The sequence below is a fragment of the Boleophthalmus pectinirostris genome, unplaced genomic scaffold, assembly GCF_026225935.1.
Source record: "Boleophthalmus pectinirostris isolate CB_2022bp ecotype Guang Dong unplaced genomic scaffold, ASM2622593v1 HiC_scaffold_10, whole genome shotgun sequence".
In the NCBI taxonomy this organism is placed as follows: domain Eukaryota; kingdom Metazoa; phylum Chordata; class Actinopteri; order Gobiiformes; family Gobiidae; genus Boleophthalmus; species Boleophthalmus pectinirostris.
Genome location: NW_026570971.1, coordinates 24,637,357 through 24,659,508, shown reverse-complemented (window position 1 = coordinate 24,659,508; position 22,152 = coordinate 24,637,357). Strand labels below are relative to the sequence as shown.

Below are 22,152 nucleotides of genomic sequence, written 5' to 3'. Positions count from 1 at the left end.
TGGCTCGTTCTGAGATTCAATAGATTCAATTGCAGACAACCCCTTAAACCCATTGCACTGAATAGGCTATGTTTGTTATAAAGTTATTCTCTTATATAAGCTTAGTGGAGAGATATATTTGTATTAGCCTATGATATTTCTATATTTTTAATTTTTACTTGCATGTACATATACTTGTATATAATTATGCTATATTTGACACCAGTCTCTTGTCATTTTTGCTACTTATTTTGAATGTATCACTGCCATTTATATTCTTGCTCTTTGATATTATAATCTATTGTGCTGTGTGAGCTACTGTGTCCAAATAATTTCCCTTCTGGATCAATAAATTTTGTCTAAGTCTGACTTGGGTTACCCGGGCCTTTCTGTGTGAAGTTTGCATGCTTCTCCCTGTGTCTGGATGGGTTTCCCCCATCAACCCAAAACATGCTACACAGGTCTCCATTTGATAGCCAAGGTCAATTAAATACATAGCGTGCTTGTTTTATTTTTTTATTGAACACCTAAAATCAAATTGCCTAAATGCTTTTGTTTTAGATTAAAGACTAAAAGACTAAAAAGAACAAACTAAAAGATTTTTTGTTGAAAAAAAAAAAAAAAAAAAAAAAAAGACAAAATAAATAACTTTTTTTCCCCAGGTAAAAATAAATAGCCTAACGTTTGTAAAAAGTGATGCTTTGTTACTATGGCAACAAGAGTTGGGTCTAGAGCGGCACCAACTGATGTATATTAAATTAGTTATTTTGAAAAGATGTTACCATCTGTGTAATAATCTCACTGACTGTTGAGATTCTCAAAAGTTTGCACTGTATTACAATAACGGACTTTTTGTTAGCATTTTGTGTTTGTTAGCATTTTACCCAGAATCCTCCGAATCCTCATAACTCCAGAAATGAGCCACCGTTAGCTAACAGCATGGATACGGCTGCCTCTACCACGAAAGAAATGTCAAACGGATGATAACGAACAACAACTTTTAAATTGTATTTACGTTGAGAATAAAGCCCTTTGTGTTACCGGAGGACCTTTAAATTCAGGCATTTCTCTTTTTTCTGTTTGTTTTTGTATCGTTCTTTGTCAGTTCGTCTAATTTGCAGCTGTTTATGTGGCTGGAGGCATCCCGTGGGCAGAAACACGTGCATTCCTCCACAGCCTGGTAAGTGTATTGTAGTGATTGGAGTGTGCATACAGCCATGTGCTAGAGCGGTGCTGCTGAACTTCCTTGTCCTGCAGAAGGAGGGTAAAGGCGTGACGTCGCTGCCCGCAGAGAGGCCCGTACGGCGGGGCGAGAGAGGCAGGGGACGGACGCTGCTGCTGCTACTACCGCTGCGGCAGAGACAGCGAGTGCACGGAGCTACCGGCAACTTACGAGTGGAGACACGACAGCCATAATGCGGCACCGCCCGACTTCCCTGGAGCTGATGTGACTACGCGAACCAGGGAGGAAGCGGCGGACGGCAGCACCACCTCTCCTCGGCGCAGACAGGCAGGCAGGTCAGTCTGTCTGTCTGGAGGTGGACATGTCCTCGCTAAACCCGGAGGACGACCAAAAATGGGTACCGACACATGTTCAGGTGACGGTGCTCAAAGGCAGAGGACTGCGGGGCAAGGGCAAGAATGGCACCAGCGATGTATACACTATCATCCAGCTGGGGAAGGAGAAATACTCAACCTGCGTGGCGGAGAAGACAACCGAGCCGGAGTGGAGGGAGGAGTGCACGTTTGAACTGCAGCCAGGTGCCTTGGAGAGCGGCAGCGAGCTGGTCCTCACCGTCATGCACCGGGCTCTCATTGGGCTAGATGTGTTCTTGGGACAGGCAGTGATCCCTCTGGATATGGTGTTTACAGCGAGCAGGGGCGTGAAAAACGAGTAAGTAACAGTTGCGTGATGTGTATGAAGTATACTGAATGATCATGCTTTATCATGCACTGGTTTGTCCCATTGAATTCGCTCTGCTCCGTCAGGCTAGTTCTGCTCTAGGAACTAAACACAGCTGTCAAATCTCTGGTGCTGCATCCAGGCCCTGCAGACACACCCTCTCCCTCTCCTCCCATAACTTAACTCTGGAACACTGCACACCTCATACCAAACAAAAACATATACTACTTCTGAAAAGTAACTGGCATCTCTAGAAACTTCTTCCACCCCTCCACTGCCCACAAGAGTAGTAGTAGCTCCCTGCTGTGTTTGTTTTCCTAATAGCAAAGATGTGACGTAGTTGAGTGAGGATTACAACCCGTCCCAATTCCAGGGATTATCTAACAGTTTTATGATTTGAAAGCTCCTGAGTATTTTTAGAACAACATGTTGTTCTCCGGTCTGCAGCTGGACCGCTCGTGATGTTTAAAGTTGCATCAAACTTGTGTGACAGATTGTATACTTTTAAAAAAATCAAATTAGAGCAACGTGTCAGTAGTATTGTATGAAATGGTCCCACCCTTTAGAATACACAGTGTGATAAAGTTGAATATGGAGACTAGCATAAATGTAATATCACTTTTCTGATTTATGTTTTGATATGATCCATTGATTGAATAATTTTTTATTTTTTTTGTTCAGATAATTTTTAAACTATAGGAGTGAAAATTTGACTATGGGAGGTCACCATAGCCTCCCCTATTAATGGGAAACACTGCAAAGTAATAGTATTAGTGTGCATGTGTGATGAAATACACGGGTGGTTTAAAACTACATGACAAGAATCTGGTTTAAAAAAGGAATCGTTTTACATAGTTGAGATGAAGCGATAAGCATTATTTAGGACAGCCTGTATCATGCAGTAACATGAGTTTTTGTTCCCTCTTCTATTTGATTACACAGTATACAGGACTAACCTTGTCTAATTTTACAGCTAGAATGCCTGAACTCTCTCCACAACCATCTGCATTTAGACCTCTGCTGTTGTCTTTGCAGACTCTAGCTTGCAAAGTAACAGCTACACAAACCACATTGCTTTTTGTACCATAGTATTTTCAATCTCATTGCATGTTTCTAAAGTCATTGAAAAATAAAAGCAGTTGAAGCACGTAGCATAGTACACTAACATACATACTTTGCAGTGTTAATCTTAAGACTCTGGTGGTACAAGCGCGCCACACAATTTTAATAATAATTCATAATAACTAATAATTCATCATTTTAATACAATATTTTGGTGAATAAATGTATATACATGTAAATTCTACTGAATGTATATGCTCTACTGAACAAAAAACTGATTACAGATTAAAACAAAATAAATTTAAATTGGATGCATCTGTATGTTTATGATAACTCTACAAGCATAAAGTATCATTTGTTTTACTTTTTTTTTTTTTTTTTTTTTTTTTGCTTGCCTAGTTTTTAGACTCTGGGAGGCCACCATAGGCTCCTCTGTTAATGGGAAACACTTCTTTGACCACTTTGAGTTAAAAGCTAAACTATTTTAAAGTATTTGAAGACGATGAAAGTGCCTGTTTTCTTCTATGTATGGCAAAAAGAGCATTGCAAAGTATACTGAGGCACCAGTTTCAATTGTTTTCCTTCCAGAAGTAGAATTAAAAATAGCCCTTCTTTTGTGGCTTGGGAAATGAATATGGAGAACAAGCTCAAACTTGTTGAATTTAGCTGTTGCTATGATAACGACAGTAAAAGGATGCACCAGCTTCATAGTTTTCAGATGACTATGATGATATTGTGTTGTGGATTGTTTGAGCACTTTTTTTGACTTTGGGTGGATTGGACATATCCATTGCCCATAAACACCGTAAACACCAATATAAGTTTGCAACAAGGCAAGGGTCTATGTACTTGTGGTGCATACAAGGCTTCAAGTTTTGGTCTTGTAGCATCTATGCTGTTACAGTTCTGGTACTGACCCTGTGTTTTGAGGTAGTTGTATTTGTAATTCTTGATAAAAGTCATTCTTCCTTCCCCTTACATGGCCGGGGTTGTTATTTTGCAACTGCATTTCAGTTAAGCACATCAACATCATTCTTGTGGCTACGGGTATGCTATAAACGTGCACTTAACTCTATGCAAATTTTCTGGTGGAGGACTGGGCACCTGTTTTGTCTCATGAGGATGTTACTGATTTGCATGGAATGTTCCATAGTATAGCATGAAACTATCTCCAAGGAAACAAATAGGTGACGTACTCAGGCCAAGTAACAAGTCAGATCTGTGGAAAGGTGACCATGCTTACAGAATTATTTTTCAATGTATCTTTTAACAGTGATAACACCTGTAAAATAAATGCAAGGATAATGTCATACTGTGGAACATCCATAGACTGTATGAAGAAGTGGACTAAGAGAATGTGTCATGTGTCATCCATAGAGGTCGGTTCCAGTCAGATGAAGCTCACAAGACTAACAGTTATGGGGCGAAAGTTTCATGTTAGAAATAGTGAGTAGCAATAGCATCATAGTGAAATAAAAACAACAGGATCATGTAGATCGGGTTAATGCAAACATTTTAAGACCAAAGTGAGGAGCCTGACAGTAGTAGTTACGGAGACAGGGACAAGGTTTTTCAGTACAAAGGGAATTGGAACCAGAGTTGATGGAGCTAGAAGTGTGCCCAATGGTCACTTCCTATTTGGTACGTGGCGACTAGAGGGTTAGCTATGTCCATTTAGTCTATGGGAGCATCATAGACAGAAATAACATCCAGATGGAAACAAAACAATGGCGAACCCTCCACCACAGAACAAAAAAGTTACATTAAGAATACAATATGGCAGTCTATCTTTGTGTGCCAGTAGGATATGAAACTGCCCAGTGTGGTTTTGACACTGGTGCACCTGTAAACCTCTAAACCTGAGCTGACAGCAGTCCCCTCCTCCGGCCGAGCTGGGAGCCTGGAGCTGGTCACTTGAAGGTGAGGCCGTGTTTGTACAGAGGATGTGTCAGCAGTTCAGTGTCTTGGTACATTTTGTATCTCCATGTGGCATTCAGTGAATCTGGGCCGGTCAGGAGCGGCACTAGACCGAGTATGGACTGGACTAAAAGGTAAAACGACAATTCAGGGTCACCTATAGGAAAATATAGCTGATATAGTGAAAATGCTAAATATACGCTTAGTTGGCGAATATGTGCTTTTAGTTGACAATTTTCTTTTATAGGTCTTTTACAGAGCTGCTCATCTCTAACTTTGATTGATGTTTTGTTTTGTGACTGTTGTCAGTAGGTCTGTATTCGTAGCATTGGAAGTAATCCTTTATAACTTGTATCTATAACTTGTATCTTTGGTGCTGCCTTTTTAAAGCAAACTAACCCCCTCTCTGGACTTAGCCACCATTGGCATTTTAGAAATGTGTATGGCTATACCCTGGAAAAATATTCAGTGTAAGTCATAAAAACAAATAAAAAAAATAAATAAGCAATGCCAGTACACTCAGTCAAAAGCAATACAATTAGACCTATAATAAGTTACACATTTAATAAATTTATAATAAAAAGGTGTAGTTTTATAGAGAGGACCTTTTGTATTTAGTCGCATATTTCTATATAAATCTTTTCCAGCGGCCAAAACCTTTCACTTAACTATTTTGACTATTTAACTGTCAGAGATGGGTCAAAGCACAGGTTTAATACATCATAAATCTAAGATTATCTGTTATTTAGCTTGCATACTTTTAGCTTTTTGATGGTTCAAAATGTAAAGTCTTGGAATAACCTTTACTGCACATTGCAGGTGTTGAGATATATGTATATAATATATGTTATATTTATTATATATATTATATATATTTAATGACAGTATTCATGTTGTTCTGTTTGCCTGAGTAATATATGAATGGTGAACCTGCCTGGCATGGGAGGATGCAGTGATGCGTCTACATTAGCAGTACAGATGCAGTGTCAGATTTCTTTAAAGGTGGGCGTCGCGTGCTTTCCCTTTGGTATTTCCAGTTCAGTGGACCACCGCATACAGAAAAAGCCATAACTTTACTGTTCATATATATATTTACTCCATGACACAACAATGACAAATTTATATATTTTTGTTTATACTAAATGTACCAGATGCCATGCATTTTTGCACTGGCACCTCTGATGTGTCATACTGTGACCTACATTTCAAAATGACACTGAATGTTTATGAATCATATATGTAACGTAGGGGAACACCCTTCAGTTGGGGGATGTTGTGATTCAGTGGTTGTCAATATGATTCTTTTTTTTTTTTTCAGTTCTGATATAAGATTTTGATGATCTTATTTATGACATTGCAGATGCCAGTATGATTTTTCAAAAGAATCTAATCTTTGTAGTGGCAATATCATTAACAGTTTAACTATGGCTGCTTATATGTGGCTTTTATTATGTTTGTACTTGTTTTGGGCTACTTACCTTGCTATAACTAATCATATCTTATCTTTATTGGTTTTTAACCTCTGCAGAGCCTCCACAGTCAGTGTTTAAGTTGTTGTGAGTTGTGCTGTAGCAATTAGCCACAATTTCAATGTCAGCCTTCCTCCACTGATGAGAGGAAAATCAGCTGCAGTGCATGAACAATTTTATCTTAAAATTCCAAATATTCCAAATTTCATATCACCACGCACCAGCAATTTGATATGGCCTAGCCCTTACTTGGAGCAATGATGGAAGGTTGAAATAATGTAATAAATCTTTGGAACATTTAAATTTAACATGGACTGGGATTATTATTTATTTTATACATTGTGCTGTCTTGATTTTGGTGCCGCCCCATTATTGCAGTTTTTAATGTTCTACCAACCCCACATTTAAGATTTATAGAATTAAAGGACTGAAGACATTTTTTCATCCATTTGCTGAATAAATTCCCTTTGTGCAGGCATTGCTCTGTGCAATGTGCAGTGTGTCCAGCTGAAACTCGTCTCTTCATTAAAGTTACATAACAGTAACATCCAGGATCAGCCTCTTGGACCATTCAGGGGAAATGCAACAGATTATCACATTAGATTCAACTGAGCTGCATACTGCACAATCTCCCAGGCATCTCTTTGTTACAATAACAGGAAGGTAGGTGTTTATTTGGCTTTTTTTTCTATTAAATGTTACTAGATACGACAAGTTGGGTGTCATTTTAATTGACAGTTGTATAACTTGTCAATTAAGGCTCCACGGTTTTAGAAAGATCTGTGCTTTCTGTGGGAATTCTGTTACCTCAATAATTGCAACTACTCAAATTGCAATTATGACTTGATTGTAATGTGCAACCCTTACTGTCAATAGAAAATGCTTTTATGGTTATATTGAGAAGACAGAATAGTGTTTTTTTTTTTCATTGTCACGAGGATTAAGCTTGTGTGTGCAAACTTGTCTACCCTCCAAAACATTAAACTGTAATGTTTTTGTAACTCACTAGAGGAATCCTGTTGTGCTTTTGGCTAACCTGCGCTGGAGGATGTGTGGTTCTCTCTCACAATGCCCGGTTGTGTGAAAGCATTTCATGGGAAGTCAGTGGTGAGGCTGGAGCGCATAGCGTCCAGATGTGGAATGTGGTTTTGGTCTTGTGGCCTGTCTGTTACTTGTGTCAAAGAGCAGGAATCTGGACCGTCCCCAAACATCACCACAGCCCTCGCCACGTGCCTCCTCCCTGTCCTGCTGAAGCTAACTATGCTCATGCCCTGGAAACACAATGGGACAAGTCCAGTACTCCAATATGATACAGAACTGCTGGTATGTCTGGTATTGGTGTAGACTAGATAGACCGCTATATCTGATATATTGGGTTGAGAATTGGACTTTTTCACGTATCAGCTATTGGCCTTAGCACTCCAGCACAGGTTGATATTTTGTTTTGGGTGACCTGCAGCTCAAAAAGCCCTAAAGCTTTATTTGAACACTAGTGCAAATAGATAACTGCTGAAAATGTAACTACAGCTCTTATGGGATTGTGGTGGGAAAAAAGGGCTGTGGGTGAGTTCTTAATACATTTAAATGATATAATTTGGAGGGGAAAAAAATCTAAATCAGCCCAAAAATATTAGCAAAGCTTAATCGCCATTGGTTTCTCTGTATCGGCCATAAAAAAACCCGTAGCATTTGATCTCTAGTGTATACCATAGATACCACAGTCACCATCTTACCTGTAATGTTTGCCTTTGGTGTATCTAGATTAGTGTAGCTGACAAAAACAAGTACTAAAACTAGTATCAAATTAGTGATTTGAAGCAGTATTGATCAAAATTTTATCTTTTCGAAATAGTTTTAGAATTGTCTTGATATTTAACAGAACTAGTATGTGGCTTCCTGGAAATATTAAAGAAATTACCATTATTTTGTGTGGGAAAATTACACTCTTGTCTAATGAAAAATGTTCTTTTAGTATTGTGACTGTACTGTTTATTTCTGTCCTTGCTGACTTTGACGTCTTTATTTAATACTTAGTAGTCATCACAGCGCACAGTGCAAGATCTTTAATTCCTTACAAGAATATCATGTCTGCATCATCCATTGTCTTTAATATTCATTTGTTTACATGGGAGTGGCAGTGTAGCTCTATGGACCAGGCAATATTATGCAATTAGGACCACAATAGCCTGCATTACATGTTCAGTTGTAAATGCTTGCATAAATGTTTGTTTGTGTTGCATCTAAGTTTAAAATAGCTGTACATGACATTTAATCTTATAGTGATCTTGTGTTTTCTCAAATTATTATTATCAGCAGTGACACCTTTCTGTGCTCTCTAGATTTTTGTGTTGTGTTAAATTCTTACTACTGGGCATGAGACAGTAGATTCGTTTTTAAAGTGAACAATCCATAAAGATAAAGATTGCATACACACTGTAGAAATGTACATGCTACATTCCTCACATGTTTGGCCTGTGGGTAGTTTTATGTCAAAGAGTCCCTTTTGTCTTGCTCAGATACCACACAGACACTTAGAGCTCCTTGGAGACTGAGCAGAGCTGTAGAAAATAGGTTGATAGCCTACTTGTAATTTCTGCTCTCTACTGCCTTGAAGGGTGGTTTCTTCTGGGGATCATATAGATGCTGGAGTAGGGACTGTATACTTTTAAAAGACCAGAATAAAGACTGAATATCTGAGCTGGAAAAGATGGTGTCATGAGGGGACGGGGTGGAGTGTTGTGAGTTCCTGTTTTGGAGATTGGGAAGTAGATAGAGGAGTTATGCTGCAGAATGCGAATTGTTTATATGACATTTATGTAAGCACAGATTTCCACTGAAAACATATGACATATGAGTTAACATCTAGCGTCTTTTATTTTAGAAGGAAAGAATGAAAGAAAGGAGACTAAGTTGGGTTAGTAGATTTGGCCTTGTTTTAAGCGCAGGTTTCTGTGTTTGGGAAAGTGGGTCCTCTTCAGTAACAGGCTGTACTCTCTCTCCTCTGGTACGTGGGCTTAAATGTAGGCTGCCTCTGCCTCTGCTGCTTTTGCAGTGTTGCAGTTTCTTATTTGAGTCAAGTTAACGTTTCAGACTTAGATCTAGTTCAACCTTTGTATGAACATAGATAGTGCTTATGTGACAGAATAAGGTCTTCAGAAATAGATGTGGCAAAAACCGAAAAACAACACTAAACATGCTCTGTTAAACGGTAGTATAAGAAATCGCGTTCAAACTCCAATTGTATTACATTTTTACATTTTTGTAATAAATATGAAAATATTAATATGATGTATTAAGTTTCTTTGTTAAAAGTGTTGTATCTGTTTTTTTATTCCATGTAATCATAAAATTTGTCTTGGCCCAGTACAGATATTGTAGTCCAGGGTCAAAATAACACCATTATGTGCCGTCTAGAACTAATTTTATAATAATAAAGATGTAAATAATAAATCATAAAGATGCTAGGAGGAATGTATTTAACAAAGTTAAAGTAAAATTTTAAAAAGTTAATACTATGAAAAAGGAACTAGTTAAATTGATTCTTTGCAACTGATGTCATCAACATTCCCTGAGCATGTGATATTAACTGTGAGCTCTGCTCTATCTGAAGCTCTGTTAATCAGGTAGGAATTTAATCTAAGCTTTGTTTTAACACAATCTAGCCACAAAGAACTGACTCAAAGTCCATCTCAATTTACATTGTAGTCACAGTTTTTCAGTCAGTAACTCTTATCTTTTTGTAGAACATCATACCTTCTGCTTCATCTTAAAACTTTTTTTTTTACAGAGTTTGCTAATGCATGTATTTTGTCACCACAGTAACAGCTGAACATTCCACCATACAGTTACATGTAGAACACTCCTAGCGTTATGTCACTGCAAAGTAAATAATACTGTATGGCAGGTATTTGTCTTGAAGCTATTGGCAGATACATGCTACATTCATCTTTATTTTCATTTCATATTAGAAGTGACAAAATCAATGACATGTTTCAGAAATGCAATATCAAAGTCTTGGTTCATTTGTATTACTGGTGTGGTTCAGCATTGATAAACACTCTTAGCCATCTGTCTGAGGAATGTGCACCCCTCCTTGGCCACAGGGTGTAGCCGGTGTCAGGAGGCTATTGTTGCTCCGTCAGAGTGTAACCTTAGTCCACACCTACAGCCGTGTGAAGTAAGAAAACACTGTTATTTTTGGATGCCTTCACACCAGAACCTGCTACAGTAAAGGGAATGATCTGAATCTTTGGTCAGTATAGATCCCAGGACAAGATTTAAATATAATGATTAAATTGTAACTCTGTGCTGCTGAATATACTGGGTTGTGGCCAGAGTGTGGGATAGTCTGATTGCATAACCGCCTGCACTGCATAATCCAGTGTGCTCTTGTAGTGGTGGATGAGACGAGTCCGTGCAGGAGGGTTTAATCTCTACTGGTTTTTGTTATAAATCTGTCATCACATGTTGGTCGACCTGACATGATAATTACTACTTCGGCTTATCATTCAATGTATGAAAGTTGGAAAAATATATAAAATTATCCAAAAAATAAGATTTGCGCTGTAGAGGATTAAATAACTAACTTCTATAGCTCAGTATTGGTTAATTTTGCCAATTATATGTTGCAGCTCAGGCCTTTTCACTGATGCTCTCCATTTAAAAATGATTCACTGGGATTATCTTGCCTTATTGTTATTGTGTCAGTGGCATAAAGTAGTTTCAATATTATCATTTATTTCAGTATTTCTCTGTAGCAATATATCGTGCTTCAAAATTTGTTATGTTGTACATGTTGGTCATAATACTCTGTCATAATACTCACAATAGTGCATCTACATTAACTTCACAGTAAGGTAACCCTTTTAATTGTTGGTACTTGGTGCATACAATAAAAAAATATCACATGGAAACTGAAACTGACCAGGGTGACTGTATTGTGATTATTTGTACCACTCGGATATTCAAAAAAAAAGAGAAATGCGTTTTGGTTAAGGTGTGAGATGTAATGGCCCAGTTGCAGAGGAAATGAAACAAATAAAGCCATATGTTTCGCCTCCCTGAGCTGATCATTTCTTGTTGGTGTAACAAACACTTGTTAACAGGGGCTTTTTCTCTCATTTAATTCAAACAGATGAGACTTTCCCATGAGTCATGCTATGCAGGCTCAGGCTGGTGAACTCCGTTTCCAAGAACTGCTCTGCGTCTCTACAAGAAAGGCATTCACCATCTGGGTCACCTGCATTTAACGCTCTTTCGGGCAGTTGTGGCTAAATAAAAACTCTGCATTGTTCCAAGTTATTGTCTGTGCTCACTGTCTGTCTGAACAAAACACAAGGCCCCTGAGGAGTTGTGCTACCCCCCACACACACACAAACACATGTGGTGTTATGGCATTACTAGGACAGTATTCCCCAGCTTAGCCCCATTCTTTACAACAGTACAGCCTTTCACTTAAATGCGTCATACAAGCACTCTGAATGTGCTATTACTTAATATTATGACATTATCTATTTTCATCATACATTTTGTCCAGCTAAAAACATTTGTATATCTTCTGCAGGTGGTACAGACTGAATTCAAAGACAGGGAAGAAGGAAAAGGAGCGAGGAGACATCCAAGTCACTGTGCAGTTCACCAGAAACAATCTAACGGCCAGTATGTACGACCTGGTCATGAAGGACAAGGGCGTATCCACCTTTTTTAAACTAAAGGAGCGCATTAAGGGCAAGAGGCGCTCCAGTGAAGAGGACTCCTCGTCGGCCATATTGCCCGGCGGATATGGCTCGCTGGTGCGCATGCGACAGAGGTTGCCTAGTGATGGTGGAGGAGAGGAGTACTACGAGGATGATGAGGGTGGAGAGGTCCGGAGGAGTAAAATGAGAACCTTCTTCTTGAGAGGGAAGCTGCGTAAGTCCTCAGACACTCGCTCCAGCACGTCCCTGGGCTCCGAAAGCAGCGAGTCGTCCTCCAGAGGGGGCAGCCTCAGCCCCACCGCCGGCATCAGTGTGGTGGTGTCTGATTTGTCCAACTCCCCCAGCAACAGCAGCAACCTGACTGCAGACAACAGCCCAGGTACGCTATATGCTGCTAATATGCATGCCAGTTACTGCATATGGAAATGCATGTTACATTTGTGTACACATTCTCTGTTTCTCCAGAGCACACAGCAAACACGTCGCCAAAGTTGTCCTCTCCCAAATGTGAGTTTGGGGATGAGGCCGGTGAGATCACCATCGCAGTGCCTCAGCCCAAAGTGTGCGTTAACGGAAGCCATTCTCTCAGCATCCAGCCGCTGGACTCAGGAAAAGCAGCGCCGCTCGGCCTGGGACTGTTGAAGCCTTTGCCCCTGTCCATGTCCCTCCAAAACCTCAGCCCGCGGGACAGAGACCTGCCCCTGGGCATCCTGGGAGACGGGCGTCGCTGGTCCTTCGACAAACCCGATGCAGAAGAGAAGGCGGCAATCGCTGCAGCGCTGGAGCAGAGCGGGCCCATGCAGGGAGACCCTGAGGAGGACAGTTTAGGCGCTGTGGAGGGAGACCGCCAGAAACAGAGCAAAGACCAGTCTCCACCTGCCCCAACAGAGGACAGGCACAAAGGCTGGTTTGGATCCAAGGACTCGCACAACAAACCCAGGTGAGATTTACACAGAGGCCTCTCAGTCAGTATCTCTGTTAGAAGAGCCACAGTATGAAATAATATTGACTACATTTTATATATACCTTATTTATATTCTATTATCTCTCAGGTGACTTCTGCTGTTTATAACTATCTGAAACAGAAATAAAAATACCTGTATATAGATGTATATAGATATATATAGATATATATAGATATATAGATATAGATAGATAGATAGATAGATAGATAGATAGATAGATAGATATCTATATCTATATCTATATCTCACTTGTATTGACCATTATTGTTATGGCTTTGTAATGTTATTTGAATATTAAGATGGATCTTGTTACATGTTACATGTTGTTGTGTAATTCCCTTAATTTCAATGATGGGTCCCTGAGTCACTTGACACTTAAACATTTGGGTTAAATTTATATAATTCTTATTAAAATAATAATAATAAACAATGTATAGTTCATCTCATCTGTGCAAACATCAGCTCTGTGTACATGTAGCACAGAGCTGTATTTCTTATAGTCTGCTGCAGGGATGTATTGGCTTCATAAGCACCTTGTGAGTGAGGCCAGGTCAGCTCCTCTGGACGATTGTTCACTCAATTCCTCTGGCCTCCTCTGTATACATACCCAGGGCTTACATATTGATGTGTTCAGAGATTCTTGGGGAAAATGCCAAGTTGGCACAGGTAGCGCCAAGTAATCAGCCAGACCAGCTGCAGCAAGAGTTGAAAACAGAGACACAGATGGTGCTTTTTAAATTCTCTGTCAGCTCTGGATTTTTGTAAAATATGTAGAAAAATATGTAGAATGATCAATCAATTCACAATGATTCACTCTGCTGTGCTGTGCAGTTTGTTAAAGTAGTGGTCTAGTCTGCCATTGTAAATATTGGTCAAAAGATTCTAAACTGTTAACAATAAGATCAGCATTTTTGAAAATTTGGGTCAAGAAGATTGTTAATCTCTTAAATCTACCCAAGTTTGTGATGGTCACTAATCCGGAGGACTGCTTCCTTTCACAGCCACAGCGGGGTAGTGTCACCCACAGACCCTCACTCACCCCTTCACTCACCCCCTCTCTCGCCCCCTCTTTCCAGGGGCAGCTCTGTAGATTCCTCTGGGTCCCTCACTAACCCCTTTAGCCCCTCACAGCCCTCACCTCCATCCCTGTCCCGCTCCAACCCCTTCTTCACCACTCTGCACAACCCTTTCTATAAAGACATGCCCTGCACTAAGCCCCTGAATGCTTCACCGCCTCCTCTGCCTCTCTCCAGCGCTCGTCCTCCTATAACCACGCTGTTCCCAGAGGTCGACGTGAGGTCCGGCACAGAGGGCTTGAGCATAGACTTATCTAGAATAGCACATGCCGAAAATGACGAACAAACAAAACTACACAAGAAGATCCCCAATCCTTTCACCTCAGAACCAGGGCTGGATTCAGAACTGGACCATTCCTTTGACGAGTTTGCAGCTGGCAGGCTCCAGTCTCCAGACCATCTGACCCATGAGTCCACAACACAGAATAACACACCCTACAGTGATCCTCCATTAAACTGTATTAATAAAGAAACAATGCCACTTAAGTCTGACGCTGAGATAACCACTAATGACTGTCTAAAATTTCAACCTATGCACATTTTTACAAGTTTCGACACTAAGGACACACATCACTTTTTCACTAAACTACTAGACACTATCCCAGAAAACAGCATGGAATATGACAATAAACCTTCTACTGAAACTCAACAAATATTAAACACTGATGCCTTTAATGACGTTAATGGTGAAAGTCCAGGTCAAAAGTTCAACAGCAGTTCACCTGACCCTTCATCCTCAGGCCTTGGTAGCTCAGCAGAGGAAGACGGCCTCTCCTGCTTCTCTTCCTGTTCTGCATCAGACAAAATTGAGTCTTCAGAGGAAACTGAATTACACAATTTTGAAAGCAGCTTTGAGAAAAGAAGTACAGATATAACTTCAAAAACGTTTGAGTCTGAAGAGGAGTTCACAGACAAGTCAGAGGAGATGTCTATAGACCAACAAACTGTCATTGAGGACTACAGCAAGGAAGCAATCGCAAGTAGCTCACAACCAGAAAGTACACCTTCTGTTACCAATATAGGGACTGAAATTGAGAATTGTCACCCAAATCCTGACCCAGAGCCAAATATAGATGCTTCTGAAAGTGAATTTTCTCCTATCCCTCCAGTTTTTGTCACAACCTCCTCCCCTGGGCTGTCCTACTCACTCTCCTGTCCCTTTGAAAGCACAAATGTGGCAGGACCAGATCAGCTTTCCCCTGTCCCCGTGGCACTTTTCACTGATTTTCCAAACACAAGCAGCGTAAGTCCGAGTCCTGACACCTCCCTGTTTCACACAAACGCCTCAGACAGGACCAGCTTTGCACAGAGCTTGTACGTGAGTGCAGATTCCCAGGAATATCAAACTTGTCTGACACATGCAACTTCGGGACACTCGGAAAAATCTGCAAACTCAACAACACTTTGTCTGGAGCAAAATAGTATTCAAATGGAAAATCATACAGCGACAGACCTGGACAACTTCTTCAATACCAGAAATGACAATGATTTGCAATCTGCAAGACAAGATGGAGGAGTTTTTGGTGATTTTAATCCAGCTTTTGAGACAAATTTCACAGCAATGGACAACTTCAGTTTACAAAGTCCCAAAGAGGCGGTTACGAAGGATATAGATGGAATATTCTTTGTCAAGCAAATTAACATCCAGGAGACTAGTAATACAGCTACAGGCACCGAGGACTTCTTTAATAACAAATATTCAAATGACAAAACAGTTGGGCAAAATGGAGGATTTGAGTCTGATTTTAATGCATTTGAGTCAAGATTTACACAACTGGAAATCAATTTGCAAAGTCCAAACCAGGAAGTTCCGGTGGACGCTGTATTATCAAATGGTAACAATGGGTTATTTGGTAATGTGAAAGGAGAAAAGTTTGAGTCTAATTTCACAGCCACGAAAGACTTTATTTTACAAAGCGACCCAGTCTCTACACTCAACCAAGACTTAATTGTAGAAGACGTGTTTTCAAACAATCCCAATGGAGGTTTTTTTGACGATTGGGTGGGTGCCAAGATCGAGTCGGATTACACAACTGGAACCTTCGATTTACAGAGTTCGAAAGAGGAAGTACTCGATGATATAAGCAGAGATTTATTTGATAGTGACATAATCTTTGAGTCAAACGTCACAGCTGTGGATGACTTCAGTTTCAGTCACAAACGGGAAGCCAATGATGTATATTCACAACATCAGGACCTAGCATTTGACAACATGTTTGAGACAAGTTTTACACCTGTGGATATTTCTGGTTTACAAAGTGTTACTCTACCAAAGCATGAGAGTCTGAAAGCAGAACACGCTACTCTGCAGCGTTCCCAATCCGAACACTTCCTAGTCCCGGCCTTTAGCGAGCTACAACCATCTGCATTCGGAAGTGACCCTGAGTTAACCTCCTCTAAACCCCAACCAGACCTGCTTCTCTGCTCTCCCTTCACTCCCTCTCTAACTCCTCAGTGCAGTAGCTCCCCTCTAGCGCTCTGTCCCTCTCCTCCTGTCGCCGACGCAGCCTTGCCGGGGTCGCCCACTCAACAGCAGCGGCACGAGGCAGCCAATCAGCTCGTCAGGTGAGGCCGCACATGCTCAGAAACGCTTTGGGGAGCACTTTTTCCCCTCTTCTTCCAGATTTGTCTCTATCCTGCTTTCTTCTACTCTGCTTGACTTGATTGCCGCCTGCTCTCGTGGGGTTCCTCTCTTTGATCTCACGTACAGGTGCTAACAGGACCGCGCCGCAGGTGTCGTGTGTGTCCTGGCTCCGTGGAAACGAGAGGGAAAACTGAGCCTCGGGCCAATTAGCAGTTATTATTTTGTCCTGAATCTTGCCACACGCCCTCCACCACACGCGCGCGCACACAACACACACACACACGCACACACACACACATACGCGCACACACACACACGCACACATACACGCACACATACATACACACATACATACACACACATACATACACACACACACAATAAGCCCCACTCTCCCTCCCCCTCAGCTTTCTCACACAACCTCAGTCATTTACGGAGTTCTCAGCCCGGATCGAGGCCGTGTGCAGTGGGAACAAAAGGTGTTGTTGTGTCGCCAATAGCATTTCCTTTTCACCTCGGGGTAATAACACTTTTAACATGTTTGATTGCACAAAAGCAGGCAATTAAGGCTTTCAATTTTGACTTAATTTAATTTCAATTTTCACCATTGTTTCCATTAATGAGGAATCTTACACCTGTCTAACTTCTTCTTCTTCCAGTTTCTAAAATGAACTTTCAGGGGAATTTCAGAGGTTAATCTGTACTTTCAATATCTGACTTCACACCGGAGGATCTGACACATACATCTAAAACTGTACAACAAAACCTGGCTAAACTGCAGTCTTGTAGTACTTGTTCATGCATATTAAATGTAGGTCTTTGACACAGGAAACCATCTTTCCTGTTGTTCTTGTGGTTGGGGGTATAGCACAACATTTTAATGCCAATTTCATTACATACATTACTTAAAAACTATTGGATTGGATTTAGCTTGTCATATATTGTACATTTTTTATGTTATTAATTCATTCTATTCTGTTATTGTCTCACTTAATTATTCTTATTAATAACACCAGTTTCAAAGCCGAAATATGTTAGATCAGACCTCCTGTGTGGCAGCCAGACTGGGTCCTTCTCTTCCTTCTTTGTATAAAGTCTAGTGCTACAGGTTCATGTCTAACTGTGCATTTTGTATTGGTGATCTTTAGTCCACACCCAGTGAAGCCCCTGACCACTGCCACGGCAGGCGACGAGAAGAGGACGGAGGGCCGGTCGATGCTTGAGAAGTTCAAGTTCAGAAGCCCAGGAAAGAGCAGCCAGAGCAGCGAGGAAAGTGACAAAAGGAAGGTAATAATAAAGATCAAATATCACTGAGAAATTAACGTCACCTGCTTATTTGTGTGGATATGTCATTGCTCTGCATGGAATGTTCCACGGTATGACATTAAACAGCTCTATCTTGCATTTATTCATTTAAACGTGGTTTTATAGCTCAAAAAATGCAGACAAAAATAGGCATTCTGAAAATAGGTTCCCTCTCCACAGATCTGACCTGTAACTTGGTCTGGTTTGGTCTCCATGAAGATAGAAAGGTTTAATACCATACTGTGAAACATTCCAGACAAAGTAATAATATTTTTATGTATAAAAGCATTTGATGGACCATCCACCAGAAATGTTAGACAACGCACCTTTAAAGCTTTACCTTTTTTAATTCATGTTTGCTTCCATTGGTCTGTAAAACCACTTAGTTTTATGTATTTATATCACTTTTAGTAGTTGGTAGAAAATGGTACATATTACTCATACATTACACACATGAGTCATTTGTCAGAAGATCTCATCTCTCATTTTAGTTAGATTGTAAAAATGTAGTGAAATGATTGACTTCATTAAAATAAATGTATCTAAAAGTAGAGATAATAATAGGTGACATTTAATTAAATGCTTACAAATGGAATGTACTAATTACGGAGCCTGTTTATTCTCATAGGTGTAATTGCACAAATGAATACCTTAGTATTGGCACGATGCTTACGATTTTGTAAGAAATAGACTCTATACTCATTACCGATTCTGATACCGCTATGATGCCACGATCATAATAAAAAACTATGAAAAATAAATATAAACATCTTTCTTTAGACGATAGAATATAATTTTCAACATTAAACAACAGTACTTTCTGTTATATTACCATGTGAGTTTATAACTGTGCAGTTGTCCAGGTAGGTTACATAGTGGTCCGTGCGAATATACTAGTCTGTTATAAAGCCATTCAGGAAAGGTTAATTTCTGTCCTGTGAATATGACGTTTTTAGTATCGATATCTGCTCAAATGAGTATCTAGTCTCATTACTAGTTTTAGAATGAATTTAGTATCTGATTTTTGATAGTTTTGACAAGGTTATTAAATCTATGACTGTTTTCACAGTTTTTTCTTTGTGAGTGCATTTAAAGAATAAATGCAATATTTTTGGGTAAACCCCCCTTATCTTATGTGTCACGCCTGTATGTTTAATTCCGTCTCTGTTTGTCCCTCAGTCTCTGACGGAGGGCGCAGGCTCCTACTACCATCTGACGCACAGTGAACTGGTGTCTCTGCTGGTGCAGCGGGAGGCGGAGCTCCAGAATCAGAAGGCGGAGTTTGAGCGACAGAAAATCCTTTTGGCCAAACGAGAGACAGAGCTGAAGAAGCTGAAGCCACAGGTCAGAGATTTGGAGGATTACATTGACACTCTGCTGGTGAGAATCATGGAGCAGAAACCCACTCTTCTGCAAGTACGCTCCAAGTTCAAGTGACCGCGGTCTGGCTTTGTTCACTATAAAAGTTCCACAATGGCTCTTTAGTCTTTTCACTGCTCGGCTGTCCTTTTGATACAGTTACACAGGCACTGCGAGGTTTCCAGACAGCATGCTCCTCTGAACAAAACACATGGTCGAGCGGTCTGAAGGTCACGTGAAGGTCGTGTGAAGAATGCCGCAGGTCCTCAGGTCGAATTCAGGTCGGTTTTGGGCTCTCACCGAGGGGCTTCAAGACCCAGACGCTTTCATTTAGGACTCTGATTGTAGAAATGATCCTCTCATCTTCACCACTTTGATCACAGAACATGGGAAGTCTCAATCCAAAACACCCCCACTATATGAAAGGCATTGTCACTCCTCATTTAGTTATGTGTCAGTGCCCCAGTGACAATCAGTAATGTTTTTTTTTTATTATTATTTTCAAATAAATAGCCCTTTTTACAAATTTTTAATAAATGCGTTTGCCAAATATGTTGTTTAATCTTACATATAAATTATGCAAATACTTTTAGCCATTTAGTTCTAGTGCACTTTAGTTTCTCGGTTTTATATTTACAGTATTCCTCATCAAATGAGTCTGTGCATTTAAAGATGGTTCTAAAAGCAACAGAACAATTTAATATATAAAACAGAGGCTCCTAATCCTAACACCTGCCCCATAGTGCCATATGTCAGTTACATTCCTTACCTCCTGAGCTTAGACTTCTATAGAAACTAAATAGTGAGCCCAATTTGAATTCACAAACTTATAAACTTACAGACTTAAAAACAAAAATAATAATAGCCTACATCTGAACTTTATGTTTGAATGAAGTGAAAAATGAAGAAGTCTATTTCAATTCATTCTAAAAGACTAAAAGGCATTTCTGAGGGATTATTATTACAGTTATTATTTAATTAACACATTAATTTTGTAGTAGTTTTGAGTAAATACATTTTTGTTGTTGTAAATTTTGCAGAAAACATCACCGCCAAGGCTAACTCATTTTTACATACATTTTTTTGTTTAGTTTTACACTGTTTTACAAATTAAGTCAAGATAAAGCTAGAAACAGCTTTACCTTGCTTTTTTTCTCTGCATCATATATACTGGATGTTTTGGACTGACACTGAACCATCTCTTTTAATCAAATACCAAGTGCTTTGACTCGTTTTTGGTGGATGGACAAACCGAATTGTTCAACCGCATCACTGGGACCTGATTGTAGCGCCTTCAAAAGTGTCTTCTACAGTGAAAAGGCAGTTTCTCCTGTTCATTTCTTATTCATTCCTTTATTTTCCTGCACTGATGTGTCTACCTACAGTTCAGAGTGTTTTTATCTGGTGTTTTTATCAGTATCACAAGCAGTACGGATGGGATGAGGCACAATTTTCACAAGACTAGACGAGATTTGGTCCATGAGAATGAGACGAGATGAGATTTTAACAATATATAAATTTAGCATTTCAGTTTCCATGTTTGGCCTTACATAAAAAAAAAGACTCCATAATTTTGTTTCCATTCTAGTCCTGCTTTTTTTGTACAGTCCAAATGTAAACATTTTTCTCATTTGTGCATAGTCTTGGGTCAATTTGGTCTCGTGAGATCTTGTACTATGAGATCTTGTACCATCCCTAGCAAGCAACCATCACATGTTTTCCAATGCCATGCTTTGCGCACACTTATGATCAACTTATCAACTTCCCACTCTGTTCCCTAAATTAATAGCATATACACCAAATGCTGCCTTATTTCTGCTTAGCCAAGTCATTTTACCATTAAAAGAAAAGGGCATTTGCTCATTTATTATTATTCTTTCAACATTGTATTAAAACACTGCACAAAATTATGCATAACAGTAGACGATGAGCAGATGTTACTGTGAAATGCCAAATATAGTCTTAAAACTTAATCTTGGGAGCAGAGTGAGTAACCATAAAAGTATACAGATTACTAAACCACATTTAACAGCATTTGTGGATACCTGTACCTTTGTCAGTATCAGTAAAGTTAGATTATCACAGAATACTACTGCACTTATGACTTGCTCTGGGCTTCCACAATTAACATTGAGCCACTGAGCATAGAGTGTCCTCCATCTTGGTTTTACCCTAGACCAGTTGTAGAGGCGTGTTTTAATGTGGCACTTATAGAATAAAGTTTGTCTCCATGTCTTCCATTTTAAAGCAGTTTTAAGTTAAAGTTTGATTGTATTTGTCCTGACTGAGTAACTGTTCGAATGTGCTCAAAGGTAGCGTGTAAGACTGGAAAGTTTACAAACGTGATGCAATTCTGTTTCACAAATTTTGTATATTTAATAAAGAATATTTTGTGTTTCTTGCTCACCGTATCATTGGCTTTACTCTTCATATCAGGTGTTGGTATCAAACGTGGACTTCAGAATGAATGCTGAGTGAACTTATTTTAGGCAAATACAGATCAGCCCAACAAAATCTGGTTCCTTAATTATTCTTAATACAATTTAGATTATTCAGATAATATGTTGCAATAAATGGATTGTTTAGAAAAAGGAATTTGTTATGCTGCCAACTATTAAGGCAGATCCAAATGTAGTTGCAATAATCATCTCTCAAAAAAAAAAAAAGGTTAAAAAATAAATAAATCTTCTATCATTGCTATTTCTCATTTTTGAAAATGATACTTTAGACATGGCCTTGTTTATTAATTATGTATAAACATTGTGATAGTAATGATCAAAGTCTCCACCAGGGGGCTACATTACCTCCTAAATGTCCACACTATGGCAGTTCATAGC

The 22,152-nt window shown here is 39.6% G+C and overlaps 1 protein-coding gene across 3 annotated transcripts; it reads left to right on the top strand.

The window, feature by feature from the left end:
- Nucleotides 1-889: 889 nt before the first annotated feature.
- On the top strand, nt 890-21,726 carry rab11fip5a (RAB11 family interacting protein 5a (class I)). 3 transcript variants are annotated; one of them, XM_055157176.1, is made up of 7 exons: nt 890-1,159; nt 1,237-1,873; nt 11,894-12,405; nt 12,492-12,966; nt 13,993-16,632; nt 17,800-17,938; nt 19,136-21,726. In XM_055157176.1, exons 2-7 carry the CDS (start codon nt 1,524-1,526, stop codon nt 19,391-19,393), a joined length of 4,374 nt encoding a protein of 1,457 aa, XP_055013151.1. In that variant the 5' UTR covers nt 890-1,159; nt 1,237-1,523; the 3' UTR covers nt 19,394-21,726. The 3 variants fall into 3 exon arrangements, with proteins under 3 accessions (XP_055013151.1, XP_055013158.1, XP_055013153.1); XM_055157183.1 differs by lacking the exon at nt 13,993-16,632 and having other exon boundaries at nt 902-1,159; XM_055157178.1 differs by lacking the exon at nt 890-1,159 and having other exon boundaries at nt 1,183-1,873.
- Nucleotides 21,727-22,152: the final 426 nt, after the last annotated feature.